The sequence below is a fragment of the Helicoverpa zea genome, chromosome 21 (assembly GCF_022581195.2).
Source record: "Helicoverpa zea isolate HzStark_Cry1AcR chromosome 21, ilHelZeax1.1, whole genome shotgun sequence".
Lineage (NCBI taxonomy): Eukaryota > Metazoa > Arthropoda > Insecta > Lepidoptera > Noctuidae > Helicoverpa > Helicoverpa zea.
In genome coordinates this window covers 3,714,614-3,735,485 of record NC_061472.1, presented here as the reverse complement: position 1 = coordinate 3,735,485, position 20,872 = coordinate 3,714,614, and the positions used below count along the sequence as shown (strand labels likewise).

Below are 20,872 nucleotides of genomic sequence, written 5' to 3'. Positions count from 1 at the left end.
TGACCACATAGGAAAAATTAACCGACTGTTTAGTACATTATGGAAGGATTAATTACCCAGCCCGCTTTACCGGGAAACATTAAAAAGTTAAAAAGCCAGTCGTAACTCAAACGAAATGTTATACTTTATATCTGTGACGATTATTTTACGAAACGCAGCTAGGAAACATTAAGACAGACGTAACTACTTTTTTTACCGCTAACGACCGGTCCGCTCCGTATACGACACACGAAATAAGTCAGACATTAACAATTTATTGCCCTCAATTACAATCATCGCGAAAAAAGACACTCGCATAAGGAATTCGGGACTTTGAATCGGGGCCGAAGAGAAAAAGGGTACCCTTAATTTTCACATGGCATCGGCGGTATTCGGAGACGGGCGGGACATCAGCCCGCCGCTGAAGAATTCCAAAAATGAAAATGTCGGCCATAAACAACGGACCGATTTGAATGAAGCATAAGAATTAAAAAATAAAGAATCGAGTTAACAAATTTTGTGAGACATCCACGCCGGGCCCCGCTCTCTACCGTGATCTGATAAGGCCATGAGAAGGGTACGCCGATGAAACCGAAACCGCACTAAAAACAAACAATCTCCTGATCGGTTCATCCGGATTTTACCGAGAATGACGCGCACAGCCTCCACGTACAAGTTTCGACATGATCCGTATATTTTTATATCATCTCAGTTTTTTCCTAATCCACTTTGCATACGCCAGTATTTAAACTAGAAACAGCGATGACTTGTATTACTACTTTTAATAGAAATGTTTATATTCAGTACACGGTTATCGTATGGAAATAAAGTATTACGGTTGCCAAAAGTGATCGAATCACACCGTGTGAACATTGACAAATTGTGGCGGGTTCTAAGAAAACTTCCACTTCGAATCTTGACCAGATGTAATCGGTGTCTTCGGTGTACGATTTCTGACAAATTCAAAACATTCGGTCATTCTAATTTGCAAGTTTTGCTCGCGGTGGTTCCCAGCCTATGATCGGCCTTTGACACGTCCATAAATTCGTCGAAGTATGTACGTACGTACGTAAGTACCGGCGCTCCTCCCATACTAAATAATGGCGACGATTTATTCGCGAGGTTGCGGATACGAGCGGAGCATGTGAGCCGCTCGCACTGCGACTCACAATTCCTAGAAACTGCGCGCGTGTGATGAATAAAGTCAGGAACGCGAGGAATTTCATCATTGCAGATTTGAGGGCTCCTCGCCCTAGCAGTACGTGAGAACTCACCCGCACTCTGGCCGCCATTCAATAAAAACGGAACGCGCTCGATCGCCTAAAACGGACACGGATTTATTTAGGAACGCGCCGACTGCCTATTTATACACATAATTCGAATTTTGATTGACATCACTCAATTAGGTATTTAATACGCATACATATGCGTCGTTAAAAAAATACCGGGACGCAAATTACTTTTTGGCTACCATAATAAATCGGGCTCTTTGAACAATTTTATTAGCAGCCGTAAACGTTATAGAGACGCAGTTAAAATGTCAGAATTTGACCGTAAACGAGCGTCCATTTGAAAAAGGAGTGTTTTCTTAGCGCTCGCTCAGAGAGGCGTTGTAATAACAACTATAACAAGGCCGGTTAACTTTTATTGTCTATTCACTGTGATGAGCTTATTCCTTTATCTTTCGTATGACTAAACATTATTTACTAGCTAGTTTTCTAATGCACGCATTGTTATTTTAGCACTGGGAATAATAGTGACGTTCGGTTACGCGTAAGTATGTTCAGTTTATTTAGGCGGATCAGCTAGAATAGCAGAGACCGGTTAATTGATAGGTTGCTGAATGCATGTGCACTGGCTCTGAACAATGCAACCTGACTAATTATCCATGCTCCGATTGTTTAAATTTGAAACTTATGAAATCGCGTTACAAGTGATATTGTAATGGCGCATACAACGAGCAGTAACGCGCGCACCCTACTTTTACGTGGAATTTCTTTCGCGATGCTTTTTTGTTTAAAGTTTAATTGCCGCGCGTCGGAAAGGAGAGAGATATAAGACGCTGTCGAAGAGGGAACAACATCCAATGAGGCATTCCATAGCTTCGGCAGACTTTATTAAAAGAAGCGGATGTAGGGGTAAGTATTTTAAGAGGATCCCGAGCGAGCGCGAGCGGATTGAAATAAAGGAAATTATTAAGAGCTCTCTCCACGATAAAAAACTAGACGGAAGTTACTCCAACTATAGGTTTATAAAGCGTCCGACGCTCATATCGCGTTACATTATGTAGTAATAAGTCGATGATGCGTGCGAAGGTTTTACGTTTTTGAAGTGGAAACTTATATAAGCGGCGGTTGTCGGGCGAATAATAATGCGGGGCGCGTAACCGATTACGATTCTAATGTAATTACTGACGATTTGAGGCACAAGTTTGGTCGAGGTGTGAGTTTTTACGCGACGCGCTGTGGATCGTTAATTACTTTCTAATGTGTACGCCGCTATGAAGCGCAAAAAGCGACTGAGTTCACACGCGACAATGGATTAAGAACGGCATTCGACCGACGCCGCGTGCGTTACCGTACTATTGTTTTGAAATTCGAATGGAACGTGACGTCACTAAAACGTTAATTTCTCAGAATACACCTGTACTTATTAAAAAAAAAATGGTACACGCATGAATTGTGACCATGTAGGTACTTAAAGAAGAATTTTCATACTTTCATTAGAGCGGTGCTATTTGGAGCGTGAAACTATTTTACGAAACATGCAAAATAAGTAACAATCTCTAGAATTAGTTACGCTCTTGCTTAGTCTACTTGTTCCACAATAAAGACGTGTGTTTCTTCACTTAACGACACAAATACATTAATCAGGCTGAGCTTTTAAACCCGTAGACAATGTAGTATTTGTTTTGTTAATTCTACACAAGTTAATGACTTGCATACATACTTTTTGCTTCGAACCATAGAGGAAGCTTAACTTCTCGGTCTGTTGCTTAGAAAATTATTTTTAAAACATGAATTTGGTGATTAAGTTGGTGTTTTTAATTAAGGTTAATTAATGAAATGAGTCAAGTCGGTAACAAATGCTGGATGGTTTGTGCCACATTGCTGGTAATGACTTCCGAAACATGAGATGCACATGGCCTTGTTATCAGTGGCCGTCAAAATATCGCTATTATTAATTAGTTCCTATTTAGATTGTAAATTATTTTTCCTCTTATTTATTCATGGATATAGAAATTTTGGTGATTTGACATTGAATAATGGGGCTAAAAAGTAAAAGGATTAAATAAAAATTACAAGCAAATTAACTAAAGGCAAATGATCGCAAAATATTCAGCACCTATGTCCTAAGAACAATTCTAATTTATTATTTCCTTCGCCCACAGCTTACCAGTAACTAGTTCCTAACATTCCTTATCACGAAACTAAAGAAACTCGTTATTTTTATTCAAGGTGTTACTAACGGAATAGATAAGTTAACTAATTAAAGAATACAGGGCCCACCTCCCGCTGCATTATAGGGTTATTCTTTAAGCCTTCAAATAACTATTTTAATTTTAGATATTTGCCGCTATTAGCAACCGCTATGCATGCAAAGGTTCCACTTAAAATAAATTAAACGAGCTATTTTAAGATGCGGTGGATAAAGGTCTTTAGAAAAACAGTTTCAGGTATTTCCGCAATTAATAATTACGACCGTTCGGTGCGAGTTTTTGCAAGATCGCAAATAGTAGGGGGTCTTCGTAATCCCCGCCCCGTGGGAAAATGACTTGCGGAATATTTGTGAGTTATGATCAGACGACAGCTACGATCCTACACTGCACTTCCTAGTCTCACCAAACAGTTCGAATTAACAGCTGCAGACTACAATAGAGAGAGATTAACCATCGAATTTATTGTAACTGCGTAACAATAGATGAGGGACAAATTTATTAAGATAAGACACAATGCCGTCTATGAGTAACATCACGCAATACGGATCTTGGATCCATAAAAAGTATAGTTCACGGCCAGCCCCGCGTAATGCGCTCGCGCCGGGCCCGCGCATGCGCGGAAGCACACTTTGACATTTGGCGCTCTCTCCGCAAAGCAGGTGTAAATGCACAATTGCATAAGCTCAACATTTTTTCGCATTAAAACGGCAGCGTATAACGGTTGTACGCGGCGCTAGTGAATGGGCCCGTTCATGCCGTGGGGTGTACACCCCTGGCATTAAGGGCAAGTATCGTTGACCTTTCTCCTATCCGCGATGTGAGCCAGCCATTAGCCGCTCTCGGTACGTGCGAAGACTCGCTCATAATCTGGTCCTCACCTCTTTGACATCCGGACTGCCTAACGGGCCTCGGAGCGCGCATCACAATATAAAACTTGTAATTTACAAACACAAATTGTATGAGAGTGAAATAAATGAAATCCCGCCGCCGCGCCGAGCGACTGCATACAAATGAGATTTCTTTTCGGAGTGAGCCATCTCTTTCTCTAAACGCTGCATGATATATCGTTTCTATGCGTCGTTAACGCGCGCGCCGCTTTACTTGTAATTTCACTGTTCGATGTTGTCAGTAATATTAATATGCTCATGACCTATTATCGTGCGGGTCAAATCTCCTTACGGCTCTAGCACCGATTTATTTCACAAGGGATCAGATAAAGTTCGGATGCAGTTGCGTTTAAGATTACTTCGCCGAGGTTGTATTACAGCAGGCCGGTTAGTGTCAGCGCGCTGGCTGGTTCAAGTTTCAAAATATTGTGATGCCAGCCATCGAGAATTCGATGAGTAAATTAAATGTCAAATTCGAAAATCGAGCGTCTGCGAGCATCTCGGCGCGGAGCCCGTTCACCTGCCGGGCCGGTCACGAAGCCAGCGTGCGGAACATACCATATACTAACACATAACCCGGTACATATTTATTCGTGCGCGCGATATGCCTCGTAAAACAGGCGCTTCTCTGGCCGACGATGACCTCATTGTGAGAAAAAATCCAAGTCAGCTTCTACTAATAATGCTAGGGGCAGATTGTATTATTTAAATGAGACGCATCCAACTGTAACCGTATCGGTAAGCGGCGAGGCGTATGGCGCATATCCTCGGGTACAGTATTTAACAGTTTTAGCGACATATGGGTGACTTTCGATGTCCGACTGCAGTAAGATAAACTGCACATGGCGTAGAATCGACGTCAGCTTAGCCTGTCACTTTTGAAATTTGATAGATTAAACCATTCTGCAGGCCGCTTTCGCTCAATTGATCGCATGTCAACACATGCTTGCAATAGAGAACTCTATGTGAATTTAAACAGGAAGTTTCAATTTAGCGCCAATTCATTCGGAATGATAGCGGCAGTTACCGGACGCGCTTCCACTATCCGAAAAAGTTTTAAATTTCGACTATGCCCAGTTGGGTGTACCTGCAGTTTGGTTTAGTTACCAAATGTCACGTTTTCTCCAGATGGTCGGAGCTTGTGCAAGCGCGGCTTGGGTCCGATTGTTTGCTCAAACATTACGAGACGGTACGACATTTGAAGCGGGCCGCTAAATAAAATACAAATAGCACTCGAAACCTCTAGGTCCACACGCGGCCTGTGTAAACCGTACACAATTGACGCCGAGCGAAATAACCGTAACTAAGGTCCAATTAAGACGTCCGTTATCCTTGGAATCGAGATAGATCTAAGCGCGATCTGTAAATAAATAACATGTAATTACAATATCGAATCACGATTCCGGCCGGCCTCTGCGCTCTAATCGCCGGTGAAGATGAGAACACAGCCACGACGAAGGCTAACCGACTACATCTAATAACACACGGCTGCCCGTACACAGAGCGACTTCATAATTAATTAAAAATGAACCATTGAACGCTGTAATCCTCCCACGCGGCTGCTCGTTAAACCATCAAGTATTCTTATCGTCATCGCTTCTGTCAAATTTGAATATAGAATCCCTTAATTTCTTTTTTACTATTATTTACGGCGAATGAGATGCCCGGAGTGGTCTCCGCGTGGATTATTGGAATTTGAGCGTTGGTAACTTCCAGCGCGTTGATTTATTGATGTAGGGTTGCTACTTAATGCTTCTTTTACGACGTATTGATTTTACTGTTGCCTACAAAATTAATGAGGTGTTGTTTTGTTTACGAAACATCAATACCGACTACGAGTACTAAAGACTTATTTTAAGACACTTACCGGCCATGTGAAATCGAAGGGGAACACGATGGGATTGCTAAATCCTTCCACGTGCAGGTTGGGCACATCCAGTGAGTTGCCGCCCAACACAGGCGTTGTAATGTCACCGAAGGTACAGGGTGACGTGGTGTCGATGTTAGCTTGATATATCTTGAGGCACACTCGGAATTTAGTCCTGCACGGCGCCAAACACGGCGCGTCACTATTTGAGGAACCATCACAGCACTGCCCACTACTTAACCTACCCAATGAGTTCGTAAAACTTTTTATCCTAAGTTCGAAGGAACCAGACGTCAGCACCTGGAAGGAGAAAAACAAATAATGTAGTAAACGTGTCAGGAATGGGGTAAATGTAAAGATTAAGTGTGTCAATATATCAGATTCAGTGTGACAACAACAAACAAACTGGCAATACAGCTTTCGTCGCCCCAAAGATGTAATCCTCAAACAAACTATTTGCACAACTGTCCGTGCGATCGATCCCGTCGAGACATTAACGGTTTTACTGGACACTTTATGTAGGTCGCTCAAAAATGGGGTTGCAAGTAACAACGCGTGTGGGGTGAACCCGGTAACACCCCTATGAATCGAATTTCGAACGTTACTGACGTAACAATGCATTTTTTGTCAATCGAACTGTCAAACAATACCCCCCGCTTTGTTTTAAACGATCTTAGTCAGAACTACCGATTTTTGAAGAACTTGGATATTTTGAAGCGCGATGATAGATAAGCAATTGTTAAAGAGACGACTAGAATTCCCTTGAGTTTTTTTATAGTGTATGAATAATAATAACTGGTTCTGTTGCCCTCCAGGGTGCACAACCCTTATATTAATGGAAGAATGCAGTTGGTCGCAGTGCATGTAGGGTCAACAAGTTTTAAGACTAATGCATTAGGGAGCGAGCTTGTAATGTTAGCAGTTTCAGAACAGCCGTCTATTATCCTTACATTGTATAATATAATTATGTGCTAGCAATTTTGAATTAAGGAGAAACAAGGAGTTTTATAATGTTAAAACTCTTTAAAGCCAAGCTAAGGAAAATGTCGAATTTAAATTTAAAATAACACAGATTATAAAAGTTAAGTCAAAAAGCCTATCCTGTTTTATATGGCATCGGAAGGAAGTGGTACGTATTAAATTATGGCGGCCATGTCTTGGCAAATCATTACCGGCGACTAATACTATGTTGCGCGCGCGCAGAAGGTATAAACTTTATGAAATAAAAAAGGCTTTAAAAGAATCATTTCCGGTGCTTTCGTTCTAATTGATTATTTATTTAGTTGGCTATACAACAATAAATTACATTCATAAAACTTTAGTATTTCTCTCGTTAAATCGTGACGTGGTCCGAATCATTATAAGACTTGTTAATGACCCAGAATACGTTATACAGTCAGTTTTGACTAAATTTTAGTAAATATTTTTTGTTGATAAGCCTTCATCTCATTATTAATAGCCCCGGCTTACATACAAGGCAAAATTAATGTTGAATTAAGCATGAATAAATAATGTATGTAACATAGATTCCGGGACCGTACAGAGGTTTTTGCTTGGCACATAACAAATGGATTATAACCACATTCAGAAGCTTTCTTAATTAGTTTCCCACGAAGTATGACCTTCGGTTTGTATTGTCAAAGATAAGAGACAGAACAATCATCCATTCAGTAGAGCCTTATCTATGAGACGGTATGTCTATCCTCGTCAAATTCAGCCCCCGTTTAAACAAAACCACGGTAAAAAAATACACCAGATTTGAACAAACTTCCTGCGTGTGCGACAGGGGTGAAACTCTGTATCCGACTGCGCGAAACGTCGCGTCCTCTCTTTCTTCTAGCTTACAAAAGAGGAGGACGAAGTACCCTCACTTCACACATTCACGTGGTTGTCAGGTAGGAGCGGATCCAAAAAAATGCAGAAAAAAAGCTACGCACCACTCTAAACATCCCCTTTTTTGTCGGTCAATTGTTTATAGACGAGTTATAGTAGCAAGGAATTTGATGGATTGTGGTCTACTGTATAAAAGCTAATTTCTAAAGATTAAACTACTTAATAGATTGAACAATTAATAAGTTGTTAATGTAAATAAGTTAGTGAATTACGGTAAACACAAAAAGTGCGTTAAAAAACGTAGCGGGAAGCGAGCGTTCATCGCCTCGCCCCGGGCTGGACAGACCGACAATTAAATAATACTTACCCGACTACCGAATAACTTATGTTTTATTATGTCTTCGGGCAGATTTGACGCGCTGACTCTCTGATTGATGTTGTTTAGACTACATTTTAAAAGGCGCTAACTTTTATCGACAATTAGTCACTACCTTTATTTAACTTTAATAAAACCTTCAAATTGTTTTCCTAGCACGATCTATTTTATTAAATTAATCGATTCAACAAACTCGAATGTGTGTCAGTAATCAACACGGCGTTAATTTATTTAACATACCAATACAAGTTAATGCATTCGACGTCAGTCGTGAACATCAATATTTTTTTTCCACGTTAAAAGGAAAGTACGAGCATGGCAACATTAATTGCGCCGAGCGAGCCATCGAGCGAACCATTCAAATTGATTTGAATACCTAATCGGCCATCTCGTAATAACATTTCAACTAATATATTGAGTTACATTAATTCTTTTTTGTTTTAATCGTACAGAATCACGATCTAGACTAGACATATTTTCAAAGAAAATTACTGCGTCAGAATGATTTATTGAACACTTACTAAGCGGATGCTATTTACCTCTTAGTATTAAGTCGAAACGCATTTTTGAAGTCACTTATCCGGAGATATAATAAGGAGTAATAATGTGAACGCTATTGTATGTAAGTAAGGCAACAGAGTAAACACTCGTTCAAGCAGGTTGAACGTAGTCTAAAAATAACACAAATAATGAAACACAGGGGAATGTTTTTCATCTCTCCCGTTATACACACGCGAAATGTGTTAAAATAAACACCAAAACAGAGTCTTTTAATAGCGCGACGATGTGGCCAGTGCATCAATTCGCAATATCCCATTTAAATTTGGAATCATCGAGTATGATTTATTTTTTCATTTAGGTTTTTTAGAGTTCATACTCTACACATGCCATAAAGATGTTCGGCCTTTAAATAGAACGGCGAGCGCGAGATCAAATTAATTGCACATGGAAAAAACTATTATATTAGTCTTATAGCAGCTGATGAATGAACGCTGTCACTAATTGGTTTTCTGACCTGACTTTTCACAGAACTTAGTTTCAATGTCGGTATTGTGTTGAGGGGGACGCGCCGGGTTGGCTCACAAAGGGCGTTCCGTTTCACAGAACGTCTTTAGAAGAAAATAAACGGCCTTTTATAAAACGTAAGGATATTTAGTCGCGCGACAAATGTTGCGATCTCCTTTGTGTCGATGCTGGGCAGCTGTGCCGACATAAGAACTTATGATCTAAGTCAGGAATTTGAAATTAACGGAGAATCATGAGTGTGGAACGTAATAGGCCCCGTAGATTGCCTAGAACGTATATGGAAAGCGCATAATAAGGTATTTTGCGGTTATTTAAGCGTGTTGCACAAGCGAATTGAGATTTCGTGCGTCGGTGTACCGAGCGCTATGATCGGAGTCGTGTACTCTCTTATATCGTAAACCAGATCTTCTTGCTTGAATTGTTATTGGGATTATACGTGTGAACCTCTCACTGACGAGATTGAATACGGAACTTATTAAAATTCTTTAGAGTTTAACCTTTCTTGTTTGACTACCGAAATAATTACTTGACATCCACTTTTGAACAGCAGTGAGTTAGTCAAAATAATCAGTATTGCTGTCTACTAAATTGTCAATAGAATATCGATCTAAAATACATCATGTCGATACTTTAATGCGTAGAGGAAGGAATGGAATTATTTTCAATGTAACTGCTATCATCCATTGCACATCGTAATTCGTTGCAACGTTATGAAACGGTATAATACAGTCGACCACAGTTCCGTTTGCTTACCACTTTGAGTACATAAGAAGATTTAGATGCAGTTACGAAATAACGAGCGTGTAATCTTATTCTCATTACGCGTTTAATTATTTCTTAATTGACGCCCACACAGTAAGTAATAACTTATTCGCAGCATCAAGTAAGTGAGTATTCATAACTGTCAACTTATGGCCTTAACTTTCAACCCACGTGTAATAGAAGCACCGACTCATCACTCCGCTATGCCTGAAGCTCTATTCTTGTGCAACCTACACTTACCAGCGTCGCTAACACATTTACCCAATTCGGAATTTAATAATTTGCACTAGCAACACTAAACAATAGAACCTTAAATTAGAAGGTTACTGGTTGAATTACGCGGCATCCGATAAATTTCGAAATTTGAAAACGAACGACCGCCCTACCATCGACATTGCGCACTCTTTCCGAAATAGGGTTGAATTATTTACTTATTACAAACACATTTATGGTAATGGTTTATCGCGAAGCACATCATTCAATCGACTTATCCTTTGATTTCGCACAAGAAAGCTAAGCATCGCGTCTGTTTATAAATAATACATAATATTGACTTCCCCGAGCATCCAGTTTGGTTACATTGCGTAATCTGATCAATGGTCCTGGCAGCCATATTTGTTTTTTCACGAATGTCACTGGGAATCAATTAAACGTCCGGACGGGATTGAAACACAAAAACATTTATACATTTTAATGGCCGTATATGGCTGTAATGAGCGGCTGTTCCACATCGGCCAATTATGTTATGGCATAATTAATTTTTGTATTTTTCATACAGTATAATTTTTTTTAGTATGTTTTAGATGCATTATGTTTTTTCCAAGTATCTATTGAGTGACGCACGCGCCTCACAATCGGTCATTACATGCTCGTCACAATGAGACGAAAACTTAAAATTTCACATAGTTAAGCTGTTAAAAACCGGCGATTATACGTATTTCATATAAAGTCTTTTATAATTGAGTCGGTTCACATAGAACAAAAACCATTTTGGACAATGGACGAAATTATAACAGGGTTAAAAACCTACCGTTAAGGAGTTTCACATACTTAAATAGTTATTGCTAACATGACATATGACGTTTAATTTATTATTGTGCTTTTGTTACTGTTTTATGTGATTTTTTCGTGAATGAGGTTCTAAAACGGCAGGTGGTTTATAATAAGAGTATTTTACTTACCAAATTGTTGGGAAATTACAGAGAAAACTTTGTAAGTGGTAGGTATTCGCTAACGAAATGGTTTCTTCATACAAAATTAACACTAGTTACCCAACTTTATGAAGTAAACTTTACGGTACGAGAACACTAGTGGATTACAGTATTGAAATTACGAACTAGGCATTTTTATTAGAAATAATTCAACCTACTGGCTAGTTTTTCTAGGTAGGCATTTAATATCTAATCTAATGGAATTCGACATTTTCTACGAACGTAAAACTTGATCAAGTTTTAGTAAGTTTAAGTATGACACGTATAACAGTTTAGTCTACTTTCATGTGAGGTTTTGAGCAGTAAAATGACATTAAAACGTCTGGTTTACTCAGTTAACCAATTCAACAGTGAGAATTGAACTTTAAATCAACATGTCAAGCCGGCAATTAGAATTCGTGTGCCCGACTTGAGTGGATTGTGGAAAAAGCAGATGTTAGTGTGTTTAAGAGTTGCCATTAATGACTGCACCTGCTCGGGTATTATTACCGGGGTTACCAGTTTCAAACTGTTGACTTCCTTTATAATTAAAATACAGATTTCATTTTTATTTTTTAAACATTGAATTGGCAACTTTATGAGTTGAATTTGAAATTTCGTATAAAAACTTTGACAGCCCTATGAAAGCATAGACAAGTTACACTGAACACATAGACAGATACACACCTAAAATTGAAATATATATCGATTATATCACCAATCGCAACGCAATCATACACGCACTGGTAAGGTTCCATGCGCGCTATGACATGCTATGTCCTAGATTTGCGACAGGTAGACGCCGAGCGTAATCAAGAATATGTTATAGAATGCAACAATGTCCTACCTATTGCATTAAAAAATATCAACTCATTTATAACCATACATGGAAAATAAGGATACAACTGTTTTTAATAAACCTATCCTCTGAATAATTTCTCAGGGATAAACGCGATCACGAATCGAAACAAGCAACCTTCAGTGAATTATTTACTTATTTGAAATTGGAAATTATTACGTTGCGGTTTTCGGGCAGACGTGTTTCCGACGCCGCTTCCGATCAAAAAGGCGGTGGAATGATCACGCGATTCGAGTTTCGAACGCGATCAAAGAAAGAATAATGCAGCTGAATTAGCTACTGGCTTGCACGTGTGGTAAAAAAAGAAAAATCCGGACATCGATTCCTACGGATGTATCGAGTATAAAGAATCGAGTTGACTGATCGGTGGGACAATTACATCAATGCACGATCGTCGTCACGTAGACGGGACCAGGGGCAAGACAAACCAGTCCTGAGCGGTGGTGCGCAAAATACCGTTTTTTTATGAAACAACGCGACTTCATTCATAATGTATTATAGCGCCTTGAAAACTCACTCGCACGCACACACACGCACAGGACTATAAATAAATAGATGCCTACACAATGTATGCTGGTTTGAAAAGGACCCACACTATTTAATTAAACCTGATTGGCGCATCAGAAAAACAATTAAAACAGCAATTGATGATAAAAAGTGCACAAAAATCACACGGATCAGCCGGAGTGAGGATCAATTCCCGACACACCGGTTGTTCGCGGACGAGTTTTATTAATATTCGTATAACAAAGTGCATGTGTTTGTGATATTAACGGTACATTTTGCGAACACATTATAACTATTCGTTCACAGTGCGCACACGCATACATTGGGGAATAGCTCCCTCGTTGTAAATTGCACTCGGAGACCGGTAAACGATGCGGGAGAACAAAAAGTTACCCGAGACAAGTATCGATTTTTTTATTATTATCGGGCCCTTGTTGACATTTCGGTAGCGCTTGTAAATAGGCTTAAACTTTAGCTAGGCGCACTCCTAACAATGTTGGGAACGTAAGGCGGAGATCTACATATCGATTAAGTATCGAGTCGAACATGTATCTATTTACCGGTGGTTGGGTGAATCATACGATGTGCTTTTCTTTAGCTTGTTTAAAATGTACTCTTAGATGTTCTCCGGACATAAATAAACATCTTGTATCTCCGCCCATTGGACTGAAAGGCTACACTCGAATGATTGATATGTTTCCTTTAGTCGTTAATGAGGCAAATAACGAAGTTAATTAAGTCTACGTTTATCGATAAGCCAGGCTACTTATATCGCATATAAAAGTGTTGCGATAAAAAGCACGAAAGTTACATGAACTGTGAAGTTCACACGTCACCGTGAGCTCTCCACGGCCGCAACCCTTGGCGTAGGACAAGTAACCTTGACCGGTTCACAGGGCGATGACCTCATATTACTCTAGATATTTACAGTCTACCACCTCTTGTCAATTTTCTCAGAACTTTCATCTAGAGCGCATTGTTTATTTATGTCCAGTTTAAGTACTTTCGGCGCCTATTTTCCGACGATTAGCGACGGTCAATAAACAAGCAAAGGGTTCTGTCGTGTAAACTAGACCGAACTACTAACCCTGCCCGAAATATCGCGCGCCTTGAGACTCGTCTGGAAGAGTTATTCTTGTCGTTGGTGCAGTGCATGCAGATCGTCGCGAACACGTCTCTTGCCGACTCGGATCCGCCGCAAAGCCTCGGAATGCATCTAATTTTAAAACGAAGAGGCTCGCGACCTAGCTGACCCCGCGCGCCGGTCGTATTAAAACCTGAACTTTCTTTATAACTATGTACCTATGTTTGCTCGGTAAACGTATCGGACACACACAGGCGCGTGGAGGAGTCGGCGGGCCGAGTCGCGGCCGGTCACGACTGCTCGCTCGCCTAACCTACACTACACCCTCGCTCCCCAGCACTATCCAGGACGATCTGGCAGGCCGGCCGCGCGCCACGCTCGTGGGAAACTATCGCCTAGTGCACAGCGGTCGCACCTACACCCGCCGGTTTGCATCGCTGCCTTGTTTATGAGAAGCGATGCGAACCACGAGTTTTCGATTGGATTACGCCGATGCGAAACGTAAACAAACGGGGATTCGCGGTTTTGGGTGTCGATATCAGTACCTGGGGCAGAAACCCTAGCAGGGCGATGAGCACCGCGGGGGCGCGCATGCTGGCGCGTCCGGGCTAGCGGCGCCGGGGCATACGTCGGGACCGTACCCGGTCGTCAGCACTCGAAGGTAGATCCGCAGTAATCCATCACTTGCACATGTATGCACTGAGCGTTTCACTGCAAGTCACACAGCACAAGTATCGAGATGTCACTGGTCGCTCATGGGCTACGGCGAACCGGTCGCGAGATCGTTCACTACGTTCGAAACGCGCGCGTCGCGTGTAGTGGCGTACAGAGGCCTTAATAACGTGTTGTCGCGGCGGCGCGTGACGGCGGACTGAGGGCGGGCGGCGGCCGCGGTGCGGGCAGCGCGCACCTGGCGCGTGGCGCGCCGGGCCCCGAGAGATGGCGCTGCGCGGCGCATCTGCCGGCGACCTGCCCCGCGCGCCCCTCGCACCGCCCGCGCGCACCGCTGCGCACCCGACCAGAAAATACACGGAAAACAGCCCATGTACTGTATGCGAACACGTGCCCCTGTATAAAAACTTCGGAGATGAATAGACTGCTATGCAGTTTCTTTTTTTTAATTATTTAAAGACACGTCTTGTCAAAAGAATGTATAATGACGTTCGAGTACCGGTCTACCGCTGTGTAAATTTTGATAGCTTATAGTGTCTGTAAGCACATGGCCCTTATAATCATGTTCAGTAGCTGGATTCATTATGGCCACTCAAAAGTTCAAAATAAACATACTGGTTTTCTGGCTTGTCACATGGTAACACAGTTATTAGCATGCCGTTGTGACAGTTTCAATAGGGGTAGTTAGTTAGGCAGACTATCAACGTTTGCCTACTGAAGATAGGTACCTAACTACCTATCGTGTTTTAGGAAATTATGTGGGTGAATGTTAGGGGCTAATTGGATCAGTTGATTCCTAGCAGACTAGGTAGGAACAAATAGCTTATGTGTCTTAAAGGGTTCGACAGGTTAGGTATTAAAATATTAAAAAAAAAAACTTTTTTTTTCTTGTATCTAAGTATGGATTTTCCTATTTAATATAGGTACCTAGTTGGTATTGGTATTTTAAATTAAGGCAGATCTAGTTTTTTTTAATTCGAAGACAATGATTAGGTATTTAAGTATTTTGGAAATTAGACCGTGTTCAATTTTTTAGGCTATTGAAAAAAGTTTTTAAATAATGTATTCTATTCTATTTTTATTTATGGCAATCCGTGTCGATGTCAATGTCGACGATTCTGCCAATGACAAGTGAAATGAGAAGCAAGTCGTGCTTGTGATTAAAAAAACAAAAAACAAAAGAAATTTAAGATGCTGTTGTAGCCGATCTTGTGTAACTTTAACTTGTTAGTAGGACGACACTGAAACAAACAGAAATACATTTACATATATAAAAATAACAACAAAATGTTAGTAACATATAACATATAAAATATACCACAACCTAACTGTAGCCTAAAATAGGCCACAGTTTATAGTTTAATGTTGTTTCGATGAATAGACATTAACAGCAACTGGAGCAGTTCTGGACAGGAGTGTGATAAGAGGGAACGGAAATTAATAGGGAGAGGAATTTTGATTTTTTGGAGACGACCATATAAATCGAAAGAGGAGTTATTAGGGCAGTTAAAAAATATATGGTCCAGGGTACCCTCATCCAATCCGCACTCGCAGAGGGACGAATCCTGCACCCGAATTTTGCGCAAAAAGACCGGAGTGCAACAATGACCTATCCGTATTCTGCACAGGACTGAAATAACCTGTTTGGGGTATTTTTTAAAATGGGAGAACCACGGTTTTGGTTTTACAACCGGTTGGATAGCGTAATAGGAGCTGCCTTTCTTTTTGCTGGAGATATTCCACCATTCCTGCCACGAGGTGTCAAGACTCAATTTAGGGAGGTTTAGTAGGTCATGCCCTTGAAGGGAGAAGTGTGCAAGGTCAGCTGACTCAGATGTGCATGCGTCTTTGGCCAAGGCGTCGGCACATTCATTTCCCTTTATACCGCAGTGACTGGGAATCCAAACTAGGTGGACTTCTTTTTCTTGCCTAGCGCAGGAGTAAAGGGACTTTTTAATTTCCAGGACAATAGGACAATGGAGTTTAGTTCGAAAGGAATTCTGGGATAGGGCTTGGAGACAACTAAGGGAGTCAGTAAAGATAACTCCGAAGTTGATCTCATGGGACTCTATAAAGCGACAAGCTTCCAATAATGCCACGCACTCGCCTGTAAATATAGAAGACTCCTTTGGACATCTAAATTTAAGAATGATTTTCGAGTTCTGATAATAAACCGCGGCCCCAGTGTAACCACCATTAAATTTGGAAGCATCCGTGAAGAACCTTTGAAACCCAGTCCATCGTTCACCCAAAACCGCATTAAAGGCCGAATTTGCCGATGGGGAGTTTTTAGATATGCCAATGTTATAAAATATTTTAGGAGTAAAGCAAAGAACTTCATAGGAGTAATTAAATAAGGGAAGTCTGGGATGTGATGTAATAGGGGATTCTAAATTTTGGAAAAATCGGAATGCTTTTAGGAAAAGGGGGAGTTCTTTATGTTCCCAATATTTTGAACTGTGACATAGGGTGTCAAGCTCTCTGAGTTTTGGGATGAGAGGGTGGGATGACTTGGGAATAACCCTGGATAGGAATCGGGAAGCGAGATACTGCCGTCTTAGGGCTAGGGGGGGTTCAGCGCATTCGACCTGTAAGGCGTTAATAGGCGACGACTTCATGCAACCTGAGATGATACGAAGGCATTGAGACTGAATCCTATCTAAACCGGCCAAGGCACCTTTGTTACCTGGAATCACCAGGTGTGACCCATAGTCCAGGATACTGCGAACTAAAGCATTATAGACTAATTTCATGGTGAAGGGATGGGCCCCCCACCAGACACCTGCGAGAGCTTTTAGAATGGAGATTGCTCTTTCGCATCTCTTAATTAAATAATTTATGTGATGGATGCCGGATAATTTGGAATCTAAGTAAACGCCTAAAAATTTTGCTTTTTTCGCTATGGGAATGCCTTGTCCTTGGATGTTAACGGAAACCTGAGGGATCAGCAGTTTTCGGGAGAAAATCACTACCGAGCTTTTTGGGGCAGATAATTGGAGGCCATGGTCCAAAAGCCATGTGTGCAGAGAGTCCAGGGAGAGACAGAGAGATGAGGCAGCGTCCGCAATTGACGGATTGACTACATACAACACCAGATCGTCGGCGTATTGTAGAAGATGACAGTCAGAATTGAGGCAGGAGCCGATGTCTGCTGTGTACAGGTTGTACAGTAGAGGGCTTAAAACTGAACCTTGAGGAAGGCCCTTCCACGTCTGTCTCACCTCAAATACCTCTCCCTGCACTCTAAGCATCAAAAAGCGAGACATGAGGAGAGCGCATATACATTGCACCATCTTACCCGGAATCCTCAGCTGTAGCAATTTTTGCCTGAGAACTGGAAGAAGGACGCTGTCGTATGCGGAAGATATGTCAAGGAATGTGGCTACAGCGGATTCATTTTTGGAAAAGGCTGTACGGATATCGGTAACCAGAATTGCCACACTGTCCATGGTACTCAGCCCCTTTCTGAAGCCAAACTGATTACTCGGCAGTAAATCCCTCGACTCTACCAACCACTCAAGTCTGTTTTTAATTAAATGTTCAAGTAACTTGGCCAAAACTGAGGACAACGCAATTGGTCTAAGGCCATTCGGATCATCAGCAGTCTTGCCGGGCTTCAAAAGAGGAATGACTATCTGAATTTTCCACTGGTCAGGAACCCAACCAAATTGGTAACAATAATTTATAATTCCTAAAAAATATTGTTTAGCATCAGAACCGAAGTGAGCTGCAAATGAATACGGTATGCCGTCCATGCCAGGGGCGGTATCCCTAACATGACGTAATACCGCATCAAGTTCCTCCAATGAAAAAGGTTCATCCAGGGGGTCATTCAAAATATTAACAGGCGGGAGCAGAAGTTCTGAGGAAGAAGGAACATAGGCTGGAGCAATTTTGTCGAAAAAGGATTCAGCAGTTTCTCGCGTGATGGGGGAAGAGATAGATGGGGAGCAGCCTCGCCTAAAACGATTAATGCTCTTCCATACTGCTGATATGGGAGTGGAAGGGGACAGAGAAGTGCAGAACTTGACCCAACCTCGACGTTTCTTCTTGTGAAGAAGACGCCGAGACTGAGCTAACACTCGTCTGTACCGTATAAGATTGTCGCTATTCATCGCATCATTGTACTGTTTTTCGGCCTCTTTCCTTTCTTTAACAGCCGATGTGCATTCTTGATCCCACCATGGGGGTGACGGGATCTTGTTTCTGGCACAGTTGCGCAACGGAAAGATAGAGTCTGCGCTTGAAATTATGGCCGAGATAAAGCCATCGTAGCAGTTCTTAGCATGGCAGTGACCATTAAAATCTTGGAAACTTGAAGTTAAATTTGGAAGCATACTAATTTTCTCCTCCAGTAAAGATGCAAACCTCGACCAATCGGGTTTGGACAAGTTGTACTTCAATAGTGGAGGAGAAGTTTTCTCTAAATAAGTTTTATTAAGAAAAGTTATAACAATGGGGTAATGGTCGCTACCATGCGTAAGGGTAGTACATTGCCAATGAATTGATGCCGCCAACTCTACGGAACAGAATGTGAGGTCTACACAACTCTTTTGCTGTCCGGGAAGGGATCTACGAGTAGGACTACCATCATTTAGGATGCAAAGGTCTAGGTCATCTAAGATTTCTACCAAACCTTCCCCAAAGGAATCACAGCGATTGGAACCCCATCTAAAATGGTGACAGTTAAAATCACCCATGACAAGCACGGGTCCTACAATGTTGTTCAGAATATCCCTAATAGTAGCTAAGAACCTGTGCTGTGGGTGGGAGATATAGACAGATAAAACTGTGATACCTTCTACTCTACCTGCGACTATATTCATATCACCATCCAGAGCAGAAAGTGCCAAGGTCGACAGTGGAACACGATTATTAACGAGGAGAGCCGACCCTCCATAGCCATCAGATCTGTCACATCTGAGAACATTAAAATGTGGTATATTAAAACTGAGACTCGGTGTGAGCCAAGTCTCAGCAATTGAGCAAGCCAAAGGCTTGAATTTATTAAGAAGGAATATGAGGTCGTGTTTCTTATGCCACACGCTCCTCACATTCCATTGCAGGAATATTTGACGGGACGCCATTTTTAATTTTTGAAAGGAGATTTACTAGTTGATAGGCAACGTTGGACGGTATTTCAGCATTATTAGTGGATACAATAGTAGTTAAGAGTTTAATAAGAATTTCTATAATTGATGAAGCATTATTGCCGGTGAATGGATTATTTAGAGCGCATCCATCAGGCTGTGAAGGTGCAGGGGAGTTAATAATTTGCTGATGAGCAGCTTTATCATAAGAGGGAGATAGAGGGGCATGGGTCTTCGGCTTGAGGAAAACGGTTTTGCGGTATGACTGAGTGGAGGTGGGAACTGCTTTTGTAGCATTCGCATAGTTGCGAGAAGCGAGTGGGACAGTTTTGCTGGCCTCAGCATAAGAGAGGGACTTCTCAGCCATAACAGTCTTAATGGCCTTCTGTCTACCCAGCTCCGGGCATGATTTGCTATTTGCAAAATGATTCCCCGAGCAAAGCACACAGAATGCCTCCGCCTCAGAAATGCTGCAACCATCACCAGGGTGATCATGGCCGCATTTACTGCAGCGGGGTTTAGACCGGCACACTAGTTCCACGTGACCAAACCTGCAGCACTTACGGCACTGGATGGTGGGATAAACATATTGTTGGACTGGAAGGGAAGTGTAGCAGCAAAACACCCTTGGCGGTAACACCTGACCGTCAAAGGTAAGGACACATGTTTCTGTGGATTTAAATTCGGTCACTCCATCAATTATCATTTTCCTATTTATACGACGAACTTTGAGAATTTCACCGCAACCTGAGGGGACTTGTAGGTATCTTTGGGCTTCCTCTTCAGTTAAATCAGTAGGAACACCGGTAACAACACCCATGCGGGTTATATTAAACGTAGGGATGGAGGCCACAAAGCTGTTCTTGGGAAGAATGTTATTAATAAGAAATGCATTTGCATCCTGAGGGGATTTAAATTCCACAGAAACACGGTTCCTGCCAACTTTTTTAACTCCATCACGGACAATGTTAACTATATTCTGCTTTTGGAGAAATATTCCAAAGGTAACCGGATGCAGAGAAGTACCGGCATTAGGCTGGGGTTCCAAACGAGACACGTGGACAATGAACGGTGCCTTATCTGTAGCAGAGTACCTGCTGCGGCCAACTAAATTCCTTTGTTGTTTCGGTGGTGGGGTTGACACGACAATGTTTGCATCATCTCCGGAGCGTTTCCTGGCATTCGAGGCAGATAAGTTATGGGAGTCCGCGATGCTGCAAGCAACATCGGCGAATTGGGATAATGGATAGTTAGGGGAAAGAGGAGCATATGCAGAGATGTCGGGAGGATCGGGATCGGGA

At 41.7% G+C, this 20,872-nt stretch overlaps 1 protein-coding gene across 1 annotated transcript in view; it reads right to left on the bottom strand.

Moving 5' to 3' along the window:
* LOC124640779 (neurogenic locus protein delta) overlaps window positions 1-14,676 on the bottom strand; it is a 33,672-nt gene extending 18,996 nt beyond the window's left edge. The window contains exons 1-2 of the mRNA XM_047178705.1: window positions 14,355-14,676; window positions 6,173-6,472 (exon numbers count right to left, since the gene is read on the bottom strand). Of these exons, the coding sequence (XP_047034661.1) occupies window positions 6,173-6,472; window positions 14,355-14,402 (348 nt within the window). The 5' untranslated portion in view covers window positions 14,403-14,676. The remainder of the gene's footprint in view (window positions 1-6,172; window positions 6,473-14,354) is intronic.
* Window positions 14,677-20,872: the final 6,196 nt, after the last annotated feature.